This window comes from Cetorhinus maximus, chromosome 20 (genome assembly GCF_964194155.1).
Source record: "Cetorhinus maximus chromosome 20, sCetMax3.hap1.1, whole genome shotgun sequence".
Classification (NCBI taxonomy): Eukaryota; Metazoa; Chordata; class Chondrichthyes; order Lamniformes; family Cetorhinidae; genus Cetorhinus; species Cetorhinus maximus.
In genome coordinates, this window is record NC_135898.1 from 3,572,007 (window position 1) to 3,590,222 (window position 18,216).

General features: G+C 42.6%; 1 protein-coding gene across 1 annotated transcript in view; it reads right to left on the minus strand.

Moving 5' to 3' along the window:
- xpo7 (exportin 7) overlaps positions 1 to 18,216 on the minus strand; it is an 84,554-nt gene that overhangs the window by 38,986 nt on the left and 27,352 nt on the right. The window contains exons 4-8 of the mRNA XM_078565402.1: positions 16,608 to 16,774; positions 14,993 to 15,058; positions 12,143 to 12,247; positions 11,252 to 11,417; positions 1,029 to 1,102 (exon numbers count right to left, since the gene is read on the minus strand). Coding sequence (XP_078421528.1) covers positions 1,029 to 1,102; positions 11,252 to 11,417; positions 12,143 to 12,247; positions 14,993 to 15,058; positions 16,608 to 16,774 — 578 coding nt within the window. The remainder of the gene's footprint in view (positions 1 to 1,028; positions 1,103 to 11,251; positions 11,418 to 12,142; positions 12,248 to 14,992; positions 15,059 to 16,607; positions 16,775 to 18,216) is intronic.

Genomic DNA, 18,216 nt, shown 5'->3' on the forward strand with positions numbered 1-18,216 from the left:
CAGGATTGAAAAATGAAGATTAAGTGGGGATCTTATCAAAGTGCTTAAGGTGATTATGGGGCTCGATAGGGTAGGTAGAGATAAAGTATTTGCCCTAGTAGGGAGGGTCCAGACCAAGGGGGCATTAGCTTAAAATTAGAGTTAGGTTCATGAGGGGTCAAGTTAGGAAGCGCTTTTTCACACAAATGGTAGTGGAAGTCTGGAACTCTCCCCCAAAAAGATGCTGAGGCTGAGGGGATCGATTGAAAATTTCAAAACCAAAGTTGCTAATTTTTTTTGAAGGTATTTGGGATATGGAATAAGACGAGTAGATAGAGTTAAGATTAGCCACTGCTTGGGGAAACAACCTTCAGTAGCTAACAGGCCTCTTCTGTCCTTACATTCCCTTCTAATGTACAAAACCCCGAGCCAAGGGCATTCTGGCCCCCAAAGTTCAAGCAACTGAGTCCTATTTTATATTTATTTGATGGCTTGATCTTGAAAGTTGGGATGGAAAGGGCTGAACGCTGAAACAATACTGTGGATAAATACTAACTTGTAGCGCAAAGATCTTTGAGTACCTGAATCAGCAATTAATGGGAACAAGGACTTCAACTTTAGATGCGGCTCCTGAGGTTCCCTGGTGTGCAATCTAACCCATGAAGGGAAAAAGCTGAGAAGCTAGTCACCCTCCACCCATGACCTGAAGTGTGGGTTGTGGAAAATCGGCACCGCATCTTCAAATTTCCACAATAGGTCTGATAGCATCTGTGGAGAGAGATACAGAGTTAACGTTTCGAGTCCATATGACCTTCCTCCAGAGTTCTGAAGAAGGGTCATACAAACTCGAAACATTAACTCTGTTTCTCTCTCCACCGATGCTGTCAGACCTGCTGAGTTTTTCCATCATTATCTGTTTTTATTTCAGATTTCCAGCATCCGCACTATTTTACTTCTATATTCAAATTTCCATAGCTCACTCTTCACTACCTCACACCAGTTGGGCTCCTTGAAATCTCTGGGCCCTGATAAACATAAGTGTAACTCACCAGAGGGGACAGTGATGGAGGGATGGAATGGTACAAGTCGAAAAACAACTGCAAAGTTGACGAATCCAGGAAAGCTGTTGGAAAAAAGTGGAGGTTTTAACTCGACAGGCATGAAACAGTAAAAGAAAAACAGAAAATAAACATCACAGTGGTATCAAGTTCAGCTGAGTATGAACCCCTTCTTAAATATACATAGCATAGAAGAGATGTCAGCTGGTAAGTCGCAAATGGAAGAGGTGCTAATGTGCACATTTTCAGTGAAACATCTGGACACAAATAAGGATTATATGACGCTTTTACTGCTTACCTGATGAAGTCACTTGATTCAGCAACAGCAAAGTGATCCCTTTTCCCACTGGACGGTATTTTGTGAAAGATTTGTTAACAAGATTAGATTTGGGACGGGCCCCTTCTGTATGATTGTTTCAAAATTATATACAATCATGCTCTCACTCATTGACAAAACTCTCACATTACTGACATGCTGCTCCTTGTAGATGGTGGACAGACTTTGGGGAGTCAGGAGGATTCCCAGTTTCTGACTTGCTTTTGTAGCCACTCATGTGGCTGGTCCAGTTAAGTTGCTGGTCAATGGTGACTCCTCCCCAGGATGTTGATGCTGGGGGATTCAACAATGTTAACGCCACTGAATATCAGGGGAGGTGGTATACACTTGTTAAAGATGGCCATTGCCAGGCGCTTGAGTCCTGTGAATGTTACTTGTCACTTATCAGCCCAAGCTTGAATGCTTTCCAAGTCTTGCTGCACACAGATACGGACTGCTTCATTACCTTTGGTGTTGCAATCATCTGCCAACACCCTCACTTCTGACCTTATGATGGAGGGAAGATCAGTGGTGAAGCAGGCAAAGATGGTTAGACTTAGGAGGCTACTCTGAGGAACTCTTGCACTGATGTCCAGTCCAGGAAGACTCTAATTTTTCACCAGGAGAAAAAGAGGCTAATGTTTGTCACAACTGAAAGGTAAGCAAGCACTTATTAAGGTGGGGTGGGGTGGGGGGAGGGGGACGCGGTGCGAGCAGGGGAAAATGTGTGAATGAGAAAGCAGCAGCAAATACTGTATTTGTTACACAGATCTACTTGCTCTTCAATGGTCTCCGTTTCTTTCTCCTGTTCCACTCAATTTTCTGTTCTGGAGGATCCATACCTACAACATGAGCCCTCCCTTTGTCATCATGGCTGCCGCTGTGCAAATCTTCACCTTTTGCATCTCAATAGAAAATGATGTATCATCAAGCCGAGGAGAAGCTTGTGTGATCATCTGCAGCAAGACACCTTCTGATCTGCACATAAAGATATCACAATATGTCCTTCACTGCAGGGCTGAATCTCATTTCGATCCTGGCACTTCTCCTGGAAATGTACCCTTGAACAAGTGCTCTTTTTGGCACATCACTTTGCAACTGAACTCATCTGACACATGCAAACAACATTTTCAGCCAATTACGATGCATTGCCAGAAGTCAGTGTGTATGACACTGAACCACTTTCTCTGCAAGTCTGGTACGCACCAGCATATGTGACCTGTAGTGTGGACATTTGGGATAAAAAGGGCTTTTATTTTAAGGTTAAAGAGCTAAAGCTGATTTGATGGCAAGTGAATTCAAACCGATACCGATGGAATAATTCTCAAATTACACTGTGAGAGCTATAGTCCACCTATTAACATGCTGTGCTGAGGTCAAATGAGGCATCCCAACTAAGTTAGGCTAACTGAATGAAGGCTTAGACTTAACCTCACAACTCCAAAGTCTTACTGCTCATATCTGAGCTTTTAGGATAACTCTCCTGTTTTTCTTAGGTAAACAGGGAGTGGCAATCACTACATAAAATGGGATTAAAAAAAGAAAATTAAACAATTGAGGTTTCCTTGAGCAGTCTACAGTACATCAATAAATCAAACCTTACAGCAACAAAAGCAGCAACTTAATTAATGTTTTGTTTGCATTGCAACAGCATCAGTAAAATGGATCGACTTTGCTCCAGTTATACTGAAACTGCAGCCTGAACCTGGAGTCAGCGCCCAAAGTAACACTCACTTCTCACTCTCCTTCAGAGCTAGTTTGAGCCTCAACATTTGATTTACACTCCACAGGATTTGCATTGGTGCAGAGCCAAATCTACTTTACACTGATGCTGCACTCATAACTACACAGTTTGGAACTTCAGTTAATGGGCAATCAATATCCCCACCGTGCACTGTAATATCCCACTCTCTGTGCAGCAAGAATAAAGCAAAGCCAGGTCAAACCAATCCCTCAAGACATTGTGCCGAAAAGCACAATTCTGCATTTGGTGTTATAATTCGAGACGGGCACATAATTGTGCAACTGCAATGTGCAACCTAGTTCATTTAATTGAGTCAAACTTATTAACAGAAGTACTGATGAAGAATCATATGGACTCGAAACGTTAACCGTATTCCTCTCCGCAGATGCTGTCAGGCCTGCTGAGTTTTTTTAGCTATTTTAGTTTTTGTTTCAGATTTCTAGCATCCGCAGTATTTTGCTTTTATCTTATTAACGGAAGTCATTCTTTTATGAGGTACTAAGCGCAGCACTCCTTTTACACAAGGTTCAAATGGCCCACAAAAGCTAATCTTCCTCAGAGAACAACCACCATTCAGCTTTATGCTCTTGTCAATGGCACTGATTTGCTTTAACAGGAGAAAGGAGCCTAGTCACAGAATATAAAGCCCAAATGATGAAAGTTGCTGAATTCCCTGTAATAAAAAGAAACATAACCTACTCAGTAACCACAAAAGAGCAGTGCCCATTAGCACTTCAATAAATGGCATAAGAGCATCAGCCACGCCTCAGTGGGTAGCATTTCACTGAGTCAGAAGACCTTGAGTTCCAGTCCCAGTCGAGAATTGAACTCTTAATCTAGGCTGACACTGTAGTACTGAGAGGGGTGCTGCACTGTTTTTCGGGTGAGGTATTATAGCCCAGGCCCTGCTTACTCTCTCAGGTAGATGCAAAAAGGCAGGAGAGTTCCTTGGTTGCATTGGTCAACATTTATCCCATGAACAAACTTCTAGAAAAAGTAGGGGGAGGTGCCAGAGGACTGGAAAACAGCTAATGTGATTCCGCTATTTAAGAAGGGTTGTAAAGATAAGCCAGGGAACTACAGGCCAGTGAGTCTCACATCAGTGGTAGGGACACTATTGGAGAAAATTCTGAAGGAGAGAATCTATCTCCACTTGGAGAGGCAAGGTTTGATCAGGGATAGTCAGCATGGCTTTGTCAGAGGGAGGTCATGCCTAACAAATTTGATTGAATTTTTTGAGGAGGTGACCAGGTGTTTAGATGAGGGTAGTGCAGTTGATGTAGTTTATATGGATTTCAGCAAAGCCTTTGACAAGGTCCCACATGGGAGACTTATAAAGAAGGTAAATGCACATGGGATACAGCGTGATTTGATAAGGTGGATTCAAAATTGGCTTAGTTGTAGGAGGCAGAGGGTAATGACAGAAGGATGCTTTAGTGACTGGAAGCCAGTGGCGTACCACAGGGATCTGTGCTCGGTCCCCTATTATTCGTCATTTATATAAACGACATAGATGACTATGTGGGGGGTAGGATTAGTAAGTTTGCGGATGACACAAAGATTGGCTGGGTGGTCAACAGTGAGGTTGAGTGTCTTGGGCTACAGGAAGATATAGACGGGATGGGCAGATAAGTGGCAGATGGAATTTAACCCTGAAAAGTGTGAGGTGATACACTTTGGAAGGAGTAATTTGACAAGGAAGTATTCAATGAACAGCATGACGCTAGGAAGTTCTGAGGAACAAAGGGACCTTGGCGTGCGTGTCCATAGATCTCTGAAGGTGGAGGGGCATGTTAGTGTGGTGGTGAAAAAGGCATATGGGGCACTTGCCTTTATCAATCGAGGCATAGATTACAAAAGTAGGGAGCTCATGTTGGAGTTGTATAGAACCTTGGTGAGGCCACACTGGAGTACTGTGTGCAGTTCTGGTCACCACATTATAGGAAGGATGTGATTGCACTGGAAGGGGTGCAGATGAGATTCACCAGGATGTTGCCTGGGATGAAACATTTAAGTTGTGAAGAGAGGGTAGATAGACTTAGGTTGTTTTTGTTGGAGCAGAGAAGACTGAGGGACGACCTGATCGAGGTGTACAAGATTATGAGGGGCATGAACAGGGTGGATAGGGAGTAGCTGTTCCCCTTAGTTGAAGGGTCAGTCACGAGGGGACATAAGCAGGGGTTTTAGGGGGGATGTGAGGAAAAACATTTTTACCCAGAGGGTGGTGACGGTCTGGAGTGTACTGCCTGGGAGGGGGTGGAGGTGGGTTGCCTCACATCCTTTAAAAAGTACCTGGATGAGCACTTGGCATGTCATAACATTCAAGGCTATGGGCCAAGTGCTGGTAAATGGGATTAGGTAGGTAGGTCAGGTGCTTCTCACGTGTTGGTGCAGACTCGATGGGCTGAAGGGCCTCTTCTGCACTGAGATATTCTGTGATCTGTTATTTGTGCGAGTTTTGTGTGTGCAAATTAGCTGCTGTACCTACCCAATGGTGACTCATTACAGCCTTGGTTCGAACATGGACAAAAGAGCTGAACTCCTGAGGTGAGGTGAGAGTGACTGCCCTTGACATCAAGGCAGCATTTGACTGAGTGTGGCATCAAGGAACCCTAACAAAACCGGAGTTAATGCGAACAAGGGGTTGGAGTCATACCTAGCACAAAGGAAGATGGTTGTGGTTGTTGGAGGTCAATCGTCTTAGCTCCAGGACATCACTGCAGGAGTTCCTCAGGGTAGTGTCCTCGGCCCAACCATCTTCAGCTGCTTCATCAATGACCTTCCTTCCATCATAAGATCAGAATGGGGATGTTTCCAGCATCTACCCTGTCAAGCCCCCTAAGAATCCCATATTTCAATAGGGTTGCCTCGTATTCTTCTAAACTCCAATGAGTACAGGCTCAACCCATTCAACTTCTCCTCATAAGAAAATCCCTCCATACCCGGGATAAACCTAGAGCACTTTCTCTGGACTGCCTCCAATGCCAGTATATCTTTCCTTAGATAAGGGGACCAAAGCTGTTCCCAGTATTATAGGTGTGGTCTAACTAGTGCCTTGTATAGTTTGAGCAAGGCTCCCCTATTTTTATACTCCATTCCCTTTGAAATAAAGGCCAACATTCCATTTGCCTTCCCTATAACCTGCTGAACTGGTATGTTAGCTTTTTGGAATTCGTGTACAAGGACTCCCAAATCCCTCTGTGATGCAATATTAAGTACCTACTCTCATTGTTGGACAATACATCCTAGAGAAGGTTATTTTCAATTGACCCCTCTCCTGAATGGCTTCCTTACTTGCTGGAGCCTACCAGGTCTGTATAAACCTTCCCCTCCAGGGTACTATAATGACTCGCAAGTAGGCTGCATTTCTTACAACATTAACTTGAATTGGAGACATGACCTTTACGTGAATCAACAGCTTTTTTTTCTGGGAAGCTGGAGTTGAGTTTGGGTTGCAACCATCTGCAGTGTTGTCTTTTTAATGAGAATTTACAGCACAGAAACAGGCCATTCAGCCCAACAAGTCGATGCTCCACACAAGCTTCCTCCCATTCTATTTACTTGATCTCAGCCCAACAATATCTCCTTCTCCTCCTTTCTCATGTATTAATCTAGATTCCCCTTAAATGTATCTATGCTATTTATTTCAACCACTCTAGGCTTTGAGTAAAGAGGTTTCTCCTCAATTACTTACTAGATTTATTCATGACTTCCTTATATTTATGGTCCCTTGTTTTGGACTCCTCTGCAAGTGGAACCATCTTCTCTATCCCTACCTTATCAAACCTGATATTTTAAAAACCTATTCAGTCACCTAAGTCCTCTCTTTACTTGGAGAAAAAAGTTCACTTACTCTTAACTTCCCCAATTCTCCCATTGGCTGGTGTGCTCCCCAATTTGTTAGTGGCCCCCCATTCCAGCATAAAGGGGTTGTTGCAGTTTGCAATCTTTCCCAGCTTGGAATTCACATTTGCAACATGTTGGCAAATAGCAGTCTCCTCGGAACTAAAACTCACTGCTTTGTTCTGGTTAAAACTAACATCAAATTTATTTCAAGACTATATAATGACACAGAAGTAGAACCAGCAAATGTACCATACTTGACTTTAAACAACATTTAAACTGCTTGCAAAACAATTGGAGCACAAAATCTTTTGTAGGTTTTCAGAATACTTCAACTTAGGTCTGATGTTACATGAGGGGTGACCACCATGTAAAATTGGATGCACCCCTTTACTTGATCGCATAACTCGCCCACCCTTTATTGCTGTATTGACTGCACTCAAGAAATTCAATACACCCAGGCACAGGATAGAATGTCTCTCCACTAGCTTTCTTGTTTGGAAGCAGTTTTATAAGGATTCATGCATTAATGTTCGTTGCCAATCTGCCTTCATTCTGACACAAAAGCCAAATACTGCAGATGCTAGAAATCTGAAAAAAACAGAAATAGCTGGAAATACTCAGCAGGTCTGGCAGTATCTGTAGAGAGAGGATCTGTGGGGAGAGCCAATATCCCAGGTCAATGACCTTTCATCAGAACCTCTCCAAAGATGCTGCCTGACCAGCTAGATTTTGCCAGATTTTTCTATTTTTGTTGTCTGCATTCTGACCTCCACTTTTCTCATTTTACACTTCCTGAAGCTAAGCGACGAGAGCTTGAAGTTTGCAGTTAACACGGTCCATGCAAACTGTAAAGTTTGATGGCCAATGCAAATATATTCATATTGCAGATGCAGAGAAGCATACTTGTTGGGCTGGCCAGTATGTGAATGATGACTCTAAAATAGCCTCTACTGTGAACGAGATTAGAACTGGGCTTTAGCAAAGTGTCAGCACAATGCAATCAGAACAATCACTGTAGCAGCAGATCATACCTTTGTGTTCTTTGTTTCCATGTCCCGGATAATGCTCACTATGACTTGCTGTGGGTGCAGAAAATTACCCACCAGCAGGCATTTCATTTTGAGTGCTCCATTACATCTGGCCACTAATGATTTTACTTACGTGTGGATTTTTCTGCCGTCATGTTCAAATAAACAGGACATTTTTTCTTACCTCCCAAGTAAGCTGTCAAAAATGTGAAGCTTTCAAAACATTACTTCACAACAGATTCTCAAGGGAATAATTCGAAGGCATGCTCAGTACATTGACAAGTAAGAATATCTCAGCGTTACAAAGTTGAAGATGATTACTTTTGGAATACTAAAAATAGAATTTCAAACTTTACTACATTTTAGTGCTCAAAGGGACTTATATTTCTGGTTAGATTTTCAAGGCTTTTATTTTCACCATAATTCTGCATTAGAATTGCAGCCCAATTGGTTTTCAACTTCTGTCTATGCCAACAGTTTTTCCTTTCTTATTCTGTGAATGTTCTCTGCTCCTTTTCAGATGACGAGTTCAGGTATCTCACACTTGTGGCCATACTTATGGACAGTGAGCTTTCGTCAGGCTATTCAAACGTGTTTGGAGGACAATAAGAAAATCAAATTAATCTGACAAAGGTGGAAGCAGATTCTAAATGAAAGGAAGTGTATAAATATTTGAAATGGGAAATGTTTGAAGGTCATGGAAAGAGTAAAGAGGAATAGGACTAAATGGAAATCTCCTTCAGGACAGTGGGCTGAACGGTCTCTTCCTGTGCTGCAAAAAATCTTACTCAATATTCACATTTTAGGTGTTGGAGCTATTTCCAATGCAATCAGGAATGGATGCCCTGTGTATTTCTCCCCACATGAACTCAGGAACATGACAGCATGCTATCGTCTTCTGGTGCCATCCGACTCAGATCAGCTAACTCAATGCAGACGAGGAAATGAACCTGGAGCCTTAGTGGACTGTGTGGCTGGGCCACAGTGCCTTCATCAGTGCCTGCTCTGACATGGTTCCACACTGACAGAACAACGATAGCATCTCAGTGCCTTCGGTCGAAGCCTGAATGTGGTATATAACTGGTGTAACGCCCCAATCTAGCCTCATAGCCACTGTAGTGAGACTAACCATGTAGCCACGTGGGAACTTGTTGACCAGTGATGCTGAAAATTGTCAATGTTGATGGCCGGTGATGAAGAAACTGCATTCACTCCAAATGAACTGAAGGCATTTGACACAAGAATCTTTGAGTGTTCAGCATTTCTGACTGTGGCGGAGATGCATTCAGATGCAGTGAACTGCAAAGGAAGGCAACTTACAATTTAGAGCAAGAGGCTGTCATTACAAGAGCTTTGCAGGAAAAGGTGGGTGAAGAAAATGGCATTCTACTTTTCATGCATGGTAAATGACTACTTTGCACCGTGAAATGTCAGGAAATGAATAATTTTAGATGTGATATTTTGTGAATGTGGAGAGCTTAGGAGGAATAGGTGACTTTGGATCTATGCTTCCCAAAACTCTCCCACTAGAAAAAGTTGTCCTTACCTCCTGTTAGGGACTGTTGCAAACTCAATGATAGAGATTGATGGCTGTGATTAGTTAACGACTCCATTATCAATGTAACATATAATTAACAAGATGGTAGAAGGTGAACCTGATGGATCCAGGTCTTTCTTCATCTTGCAATTCCTATGTTTCTATACCTGTAGATATCTTTACTTCTATAAATCACCTCTTGTCAATGTAGAAAAATACTGGCTTCAGTTTTGATGAAGTGGGTCTAGCATGTATGTATTCAGCCTTTCAGGTAGACACAGGATGCAGTGGGAGTTTTATATAAATTCCAATGTGCCATTCTACTGTTAAATGGGTAGCTCTGGGCAATGGCAATTGAAAATGACAGAGACACACAGGCCTCTGAGGATTATAAACACAACTTGCTTGCAGAAATAAACATGCGGCTGCTTGTAAGAAAAATCGGTGATGGAGGAACTCTCAAAAGTAACTCGTCTTTAATAGTACGTCTTAAAAGTGGAAAACATGTAACATTGAACATAAACCTGCTTCAGACTCTGAAGTTAAGCTCCCCATCTATCTCTGCAGAGAAAGTATCAACTTGCATTTATATAGTGTCTTTGATGTGGTGACATATTCCAAGGCACTTCACAGGAGTGTTATCAAGCGGTATTAGAAAAAAGACAGAAGAAAACCAGGATACAGATAGACACTATTGCCAAAGATTGTAATTAAAACCCAAGGGGCACTAGGGTGTAAAAAGGGATGAATCAAATAAGGCAATTTCAGTTTTTTTTTTCCAGAACTTTATAAGATGAGCAGAATTAAAAGTAAATCACATCATTTCAAATCATGGAAAAGGTCGTGTAGGATAGGGCAGCTTTAGTTAAAAAAAAGCTTCAAAAATGGATTCTGATCATATCATGAAGAACCTGACATCAGCAGCTCAGCACAGACAATGACTAAACAGAGCTTACTGAATATAAGCAAACAAATGCTGGAGGAAGAGAAAGAGAAAGCAAAGGAGCTGGGAGTCCACTGTCTACATTTCCACACAGCATCAAACAGACCAAAAGTCACTGTCACTTCACCTGCCTTCAAAAAATCACCATCAGCCTGTCAGGTGATAACCAGACATGTGTTGGCACAGCCTGCACACAGGTCCTCAAGCCAGGGAAAGTTAGGAATGTGTTCCAATGTAAAATACTTGAAAACTAAGTGTTGGTCTCACAAACTACAGAGACTTCATGCAGCCCACACAAAATATACAGGCCCATTAATAGAGCATGAATGGAAAAAAATGTTCCTACAAGAGCAGGAAAGAGAGGGAGAGAGAGATGCAAAGGAGAGATGGGGAAGAAAAGGTGGGTGGGGTGGGGTGGGGGGGGGGTGTGGAGAAAGGAGAATGAAGGTAGAGAGACAGGAGAGTGGAGGGAGAGCAGAGGGAGATATGGGAGAAGGGGGGCAGTGGCAAGAGAGAGGGGAGGGAGAGAAGATCGGTGGGGGAGGGAGAGAGTGTAGGGAGGGAGTAAAAGTATGTGTGGGTGAAGAGAGTGTGGGGAAAAAGAGGTGAGGGGGAAGGATGGGGGGGGAAAAAGAGAGAGTGAGAAAGCGTGGGGGGCGGACTGTGTACGGGAAAGAGTGGGGTAGAGAGAGAGAGTGAATGACAGTGAGTCAGGATAACTAGAAGGATTGAGGTTTTCATTTGAAACATTAATATAATGATAACCAATCTCACAGCAGAGCTACTGAATATGACCATACCTGACCTCCAGCTGGTTGGAATCTGGACAGTACAGAGGTCGTCTGAGGACTCATCCGTTGACGTGCCAATGAAGTCAAAGTTGAGGCAGTTGTGAGCCAGTTTGAGAAGTTGCATGAGGAGACCATGTTGACTTTCGTCATTCAGATTCAAGCTCTTTCCAGATGCCTGCAAGAACATGCATGTCATTACTACCGACCCAATCAACAGTCCAAGTGTTAATAGCAGGGGCAGGGCTATGACACTTTTCACAGTGATGTCACTGACATTTTAATAATGGTGAAATTTTCAATGGAGTCACCTAAATTGGGAAGAGGAGTATAATCCAGAATGAGTCAGTTTCTGCTGTGTGCCCACAGACAGCTGATCAAGATAACTTTGTTTGTATTACACACTTGTTCACAATGGGTGTGTTTTATTATTTCTGACTGTGGAGTCCGAAGTAGTGCAGGAAGGGGTGCTTCACCTGTGTCAGATTTTGTGCTATCTTTGGACCATTGCTTTTGCATCACATTGATATAGTTTATTTGTGTGCATTCAGGGCAGTGGCTGCAGCACTGACATTACCAACTGCAATCTTCCTCCATTTGTGATTTAATATTTTTGGCTGACCAACATTCTCAACATTGGAAAAGGCCCAGGCAACGTAAAAAAAAAGGTAAGGGCGCAGGCTGAGAGCAAATAGTAGTACCCAGACTTACTTTTTTTATACTTGTTTTCAGGTAAGGCTTCTTGATCTGGAGGTTGCTTACAAACATCACCTTGTGTGGACAGACACATACCTATGAGTACCGTGCTTTTTTATAAATAGGATCATTAGATCATCGAAAGATCCTGTAACCAATCTACCATCGCCATACTCTCTTATTGCCAGTAAAACGTAAAGCATTTACCTGCTTTAGTAAATTGCACGAAAGTGTGAAGATATCAAAAAGTGACGTGTCTCTAAACGATGATGCAATTTTCCTATGTTTTGTCAGTGGGTGTGTAGTGTCAGCCTGGAGGGAGAGATGCAAAATGATCAAACTATATGTTTACAAAGGTAAATTTACTAATTTATTAGTTCGTAAATTATTTAAAGTAACGATGCAGGTTAACAAGGCCAAATAAAATGCAAACAAAGCACTGGGGTTCATTTACAGATGAATAGAATTAAAAAGCAAGAGGTTATGCTAAATTTCTGTGGAAACTAGGTCAGAACACACTGAAAGGGCTGTGCTCAGTGCTTGTCGCCATATTACAAAAAAGCATATAGAGGCACTGGAGCATGTGCAAAAAAGATTAACAAGGATTCAAACAACTGAAAGATTATAACCATCATTAAGGACTGAACAAGCAGAGGCTCTATTCTTCAGGAGGCTGGGGGGTGGCCCGATAAAGGTTTTTTAAAATTCCAGAAGGATTTAATTGCGTAGATGTAGGGAAGATGAGTGAATCCAAAATTAGGGGTCATATTTCAACACCCCTCTTGATGGATTCAACCCTTCGTCAGCAGCTGGTCTGAGGGATACTCACTTCTCTGATAGACCTGATGCTCCAGTTCCAAGCCTGGCAAGAAAGCTGTGTAGAGTGAGGTGACGATAGATACTAGTCAGATCATGAAACCATCAATTTTTAGATAATTAAAAAGGTACATTTTTATTCTTTCAATCAATCACTGGGCTCATGATTCCACAGGGTGGGAATCTTCACTCCTGAAGGCTGAGGAGTGACCTAATGAAGGTCTTGAAAATTATGAAGGAGTTTGATAGGGTAAATATAGGGGGAAAGGGAAGTGAGCAGGAGAATAGAATTAAACAAGATGGCTTGCGTGGTGATAAACACTGATGTATATTTGAATGGACAAATGGCCTGCATCTATAAAGGAATGCTCTAGCATCACTATTCAGCAGCTGGGGACAAGCTCAGAGGCTTCAAGTCAAGTAAATCATTGCACTGTTCAAAAACAGAAGATCTGGCACAAAGAGCAAGGAAACAGAACAACAGATAAACGAAGTGGTGGAGAGAACTGCATCACATATTTCACATTGTATGAAACACATCTATTTTGAACAGAACAATCAAGTCCACAATAATTACGGGAAGCCAACAGTCAGTTAACCAGGTAAGAGTTTACATTGCAAATGCAAAATACTCCAGGTTCTGGAAGTCCGAAATAAAAGCAGAAAGTGCTGGAAATACTCAGCAGGTCAGGCAGATCTGTGGAGAGGGAGAGAGAGAGTTAATATTCCAGGTCAATGACCTTTTCTATGATTATGGAGGAACCACAATCATGTATGAGCACACCCAGCTTTGTAACCTGAAGGGATATCTGGAATTCAGACACAACGGTCAGGTGGGTGGAAAAGAGTTTGAGCTGGGAACCAGGCTTGCTAACTTTCCTCTCTGAAATCACACTAAGTTGTTTGTAGAGAATACTCAATGGTAAAATGAACTGCCTTATAATTGATTTTGCAACTATAATTTGAATAAAGCAATGATTCTATTGTTTGCACAATCACAGTCCATCCTCAACTCAGCCCAATTCATTCTTTGAGAAACCCCATTTGGTGCAAATGTCAAATGAAGTCAGTATGGTCTGCACCCAAGTTCTGTGATCCTTTGCGCAACTTTCTGCATATGGTCACACAACAAACACACCCATGCTACCAAACTCAGATCAAATGGGCACAAAGGCTGCTTCAGCCAAACTCATCTTGTGACTTTTGAATGACTGGGCAAGAACTGCAATGAGCAAAGGAGGGAAAATAAACAAGGGAAAAAGCAAATCAGGAAAATTAACATAAAATAGCCCATGTAAGACCTGAGGGTCAATGATGTGATCCTACATTCCCAGCTGGGAGCTGTGCTCACATAAAGAAAGACCAGTAATTGAAGCTGCAATGTAGCTGGCTCAATTCTGACTTGTACTTGAAAATGCACTTTCCCCACTGGGAGTGTGGAATTTATCCTTATGTACAGGCTAATTGACTGAAGTACAAGTGTGCAACAGTCAGAAAGCTGAAGTAAAATTAAACACAACATCCTATAAATCAGACAGATATTTTGGGTCAAGTTTCAACAAAGCTAAGGCCAGGAAGCGGGTATGAGGAAATCGTTCCAGGGACAGGGAATTATGGCTACAAGATTAGGTTGGAGAAGCTGGAGTTATTCTCCTTGGAGCAAAGGAGATTGAGGGAAGATCAGATTGAGGTGTACAAGATTTTGAAAGGTTTGGATAAGGCAGACAAAGAAAAACTGTTCCCATTAGCTGATGCTACAAGGACTAGGGGACACATATTTAATGTTTTGGGCAAGAGATGGAGTGGCAGTGTGAGAAAGAACTTTTTTACACACCTAGTGGTAATGAGCTGGAACCTTCTGCCTGCCTCATCAATGATTTCAAAAGGAAATTAGTTGGGCACTGAAAGGAAATAAACTTGCAGGGCTATAGAGATAGAGCAGGGTAATGGGATTGACTGGATTGCCACACAGAGAACTGGCATAGACTCAAATGCCCGAATGGCCTCCTTCTGTGCTGTAAATGGCTCTATGACTCTACTGGGAAGAGTAGTCAGGACAAGATGTTAAGTTGTTAAGTTGTGTAATATGGGATAGTAAGTGGGAACGAGTGATCAAATGCTTCTAAAATTTGCCGAGAGCAGAAAATGATGGGCACACATGTACAAAACACAGTAAAAAGGAAATGGAAATACATGAAAAAATAAGACACCGACTTCCTTGAAGGAAGCGGTGGCACTTACCTGGTTTATTTCATTTGTTAACTGGGAAAGAATCATTACTCCTATGACACAGTGCTCAACACTGTCCTGGTGAGAGAAAACACAGAAACAAAGCGTTTGTTTACTTCTCTTCCCATAGTATTCCCAAAGCAAATTAAGCGTGATTAACATCTGATCTGTTAGCCTCCTGGGATCTATGGCTCATTAATACAATGACAACTCTGCCTCTTCCAAATGGAAGTTAGATCAAAGCGTCAATCCATCTGATATGGGAGGACTAATGATAAAGATTTCAGATTAACCCAAGATCAGAATGGGCTTCAAAACCATTTAGATTCAGTCTCTGATCTCAATCACTCAGCAAGCTTGCTATGTGGACCCAATTGTCAGTTGACAAATTCTTTACTTCATTATCTTTTCCAATCAGCTTTTCTTTCCTCTTTTCCTGATGGCACTGGCTCCTGCTGGATGATGGTTTCACAGGGGCCCTCACTCACCCTAGCTTATGTGTCCATACCTCATGAGGACAGAAAGGGAGTTTCTGAGAAAGACATTTCTTCTCAGAGAATGAATCTATGGAATTCTCTACCCCTAGAGGGTTGTCAATGCTCCGTCACTGAATTTATTCAAGGCTGGAATAGACAGATTTTCAATCTCAAGAGGAATCAAGGACATGGGGAGCTGAGGCACAAGATCAGCCATGATCATATTGAAATGCAGAGTAGGCTTGAGGGGCCGTATGGTTTCCTCTGCTCCTATTTCTTCTGTCTCCACTGGCAGAAGGGTTGGTAATCAGAGGACACATTTAAAATAGTTGACAAATGAAGAGAATTTTTTTACGCAGTGAGTTAGGATCTGGGACGAACTGCCTGAAAGGGCACCAGCTAATTACACCTTTCCAAAGGAAATTGGATAAAAACCTAAAAAGCAAAGAATTGCAGCACTGTGGACAAAAAGCAAGGCACAGGGACTACTCAATCTCTCTTTCAGGGAGCCGGCACAGGCACAATGGGCTGAATGGCCTCCACGTGCGCTGCATGATTCGGAATCCATTTTTAGATACTCATTGCCTACATCAGTCTGCATCCCAGTTAAGAGTGAGTTTGTCCTCCCTCACTATTTGTTTGCACACACTTTACAGCACAGATCACATTGTCACTGATCAAAGAAGTGTCCCTGGCTGATTCTCTCTCTAGAGTCCAAAAGCACTGAAGCTGTCTGTAGCATTGCTATTAACTCTGCACAGAGACAAGGCGAGACCATTCAGCCCCTCGAGCCTGCTCCACTATTCAATTAGATCATGCCTAATCAGCATCTAAAATCCATTCACCCGTCTTGGTTCCATACTCCTTAAGACTGATCACAGTGCAGGAACTGAGCTTGGAAAGCTTTGGGGGTACATAGCTCACTATAGACTGCCTTCACCGACTGAGCTGCAGAGAAGGAGGTGTCAGCCAAACATTAATAACTTTAGTTTCTACAGTGCTTGCTTCTGAAGAAAAATACATGCATTCAAGGTGATCACCACAGAAAATATAAAAATAAATTTCAGCATTAGTTTTTGAAGCCAGAATAAACACTCGCCCTACAATAAAACAATAAAGCTTTGTTCAGAGAACCAAAGGCATTCTCCTACCTGCAAGAATCTCGTGACATCTGCAATGACGTTCCTGAACACGTACTCATCCTTCTGGCAGTCAAACCAGCCCAGTTTGGTGATTCTGGCAAACAGCTGGATGAGGGCTTGTGTTACAAAGTTTGCCAGCTTTGGCCTAGTGGCCAAGTAATTCAAGACATAGTTTCCTATTTCCAAGAGCAAAAGAAAACAGATTAAAAGCTGCAACATCCTTGAAAACATATAAGTGAATGCGCCCGATTTTAGAAAAAGAACAAATTTGCATTTATAGGCCTCTTTTCATGATTTCCGGTTTCCCCCTGCTTTGCAGCCCGTGAAGGACTTGTTTTCCGGAGTGGTCATTTTTGTAATGTGGGAAACACAGCAGCCAATTTGCACAGAGCAAGTTTCCATAAACAGCAATAAAATAAATAACCAGACAATCTGTTCTGACGAATGTTGACCGAAGGATAAATATTGGCCAGGCTGCCAGAAAGAACTCCCTACTCTTATTTGAAATAGGGTCATGGGGTCTTTGATGCACACTTGAGAGCAGATGGGGCTTCTCAGGATGGCGGCCGGTGACTGGTGGAGTTCTGCAGGGGTCAGTGTTGGGACCACAACTTTTCACTTTATACATTAATGATAGATGAAGGAACTGAGGGCATCCTGGCTAAGTTTGCAGCTGATACAAAGATAGGTGGAGGGACAGGTAGTATTGAGGAGGTGGGGAGGCTGCAGAAGGATTTGGACAGGTTAGGAGAATGGGCAAAGAAGTGGTAGATGGAATACAACGTGGGGAATTGTGAGGTCATGCACTTTGGTAGGAAGAATAGAGGCATAGACTATTTTCTAAATGGGGAGAGAATTCAGAAATCTGGACTGCAAAGGGACTTGGGAGTCCTAGTCCAGGATTCTCTTAAGATTAACTTGCAGGTTGAGTCGGTAGTTAGGAAGGCAAATGCAATGTTGGCATTTATTTCGAGAGGACTAGAATATAAAAGCAGGGATGTGCTGCTGAGGCTTTATAAGGCTCTGGTCAGACCACATTTAGAATATTGTGAGCAATTTTGGGCCCCATATCTCAGGAAGGATGTGCTGGCCCTGGAGAGGGTCCAGAGGAGGTTCACAAGAACGATCCCAGGAATGAAAGGCTTAACATATGAGGAGCGTTTGAGGACTCTGGGTCTATACTTGATGGAGTTTAGAAGGATGAGGGGGGGATCTGGTTGAAACTTACAGAATACTGAAAGGCCTGGGTAGAGTGGACGTGGGGAAGATGTTTCCAATAGTAGGAGAGACTAGGACCTGAGGGCCCAGCTTCAGAGTAAAGGGAAGACCTTTTAGAACAGAGATGAGGAGAAATTTCTTTAGCCAGAGAGTGGTGAATCTATGGAACTCATTGCCACAGAAGGCTGTGGAGACCAGGTCATTGAGTGTATTTAAGACCGAGATAGATAGGTTCTTGATTGGTAAGGGGATCAAAGGTTACGGGAGAAGGCGGGAGAATAGGGTTGAGAAACTTATCAGCCATGATTGAATGGTGGAGCAGACCCGATGGGCCGAATGGCCTAATTTCTGCTCCTATGTTTTATGGTTTCTTATGAGGCCTTGGTTGAAAGTCTCAGCC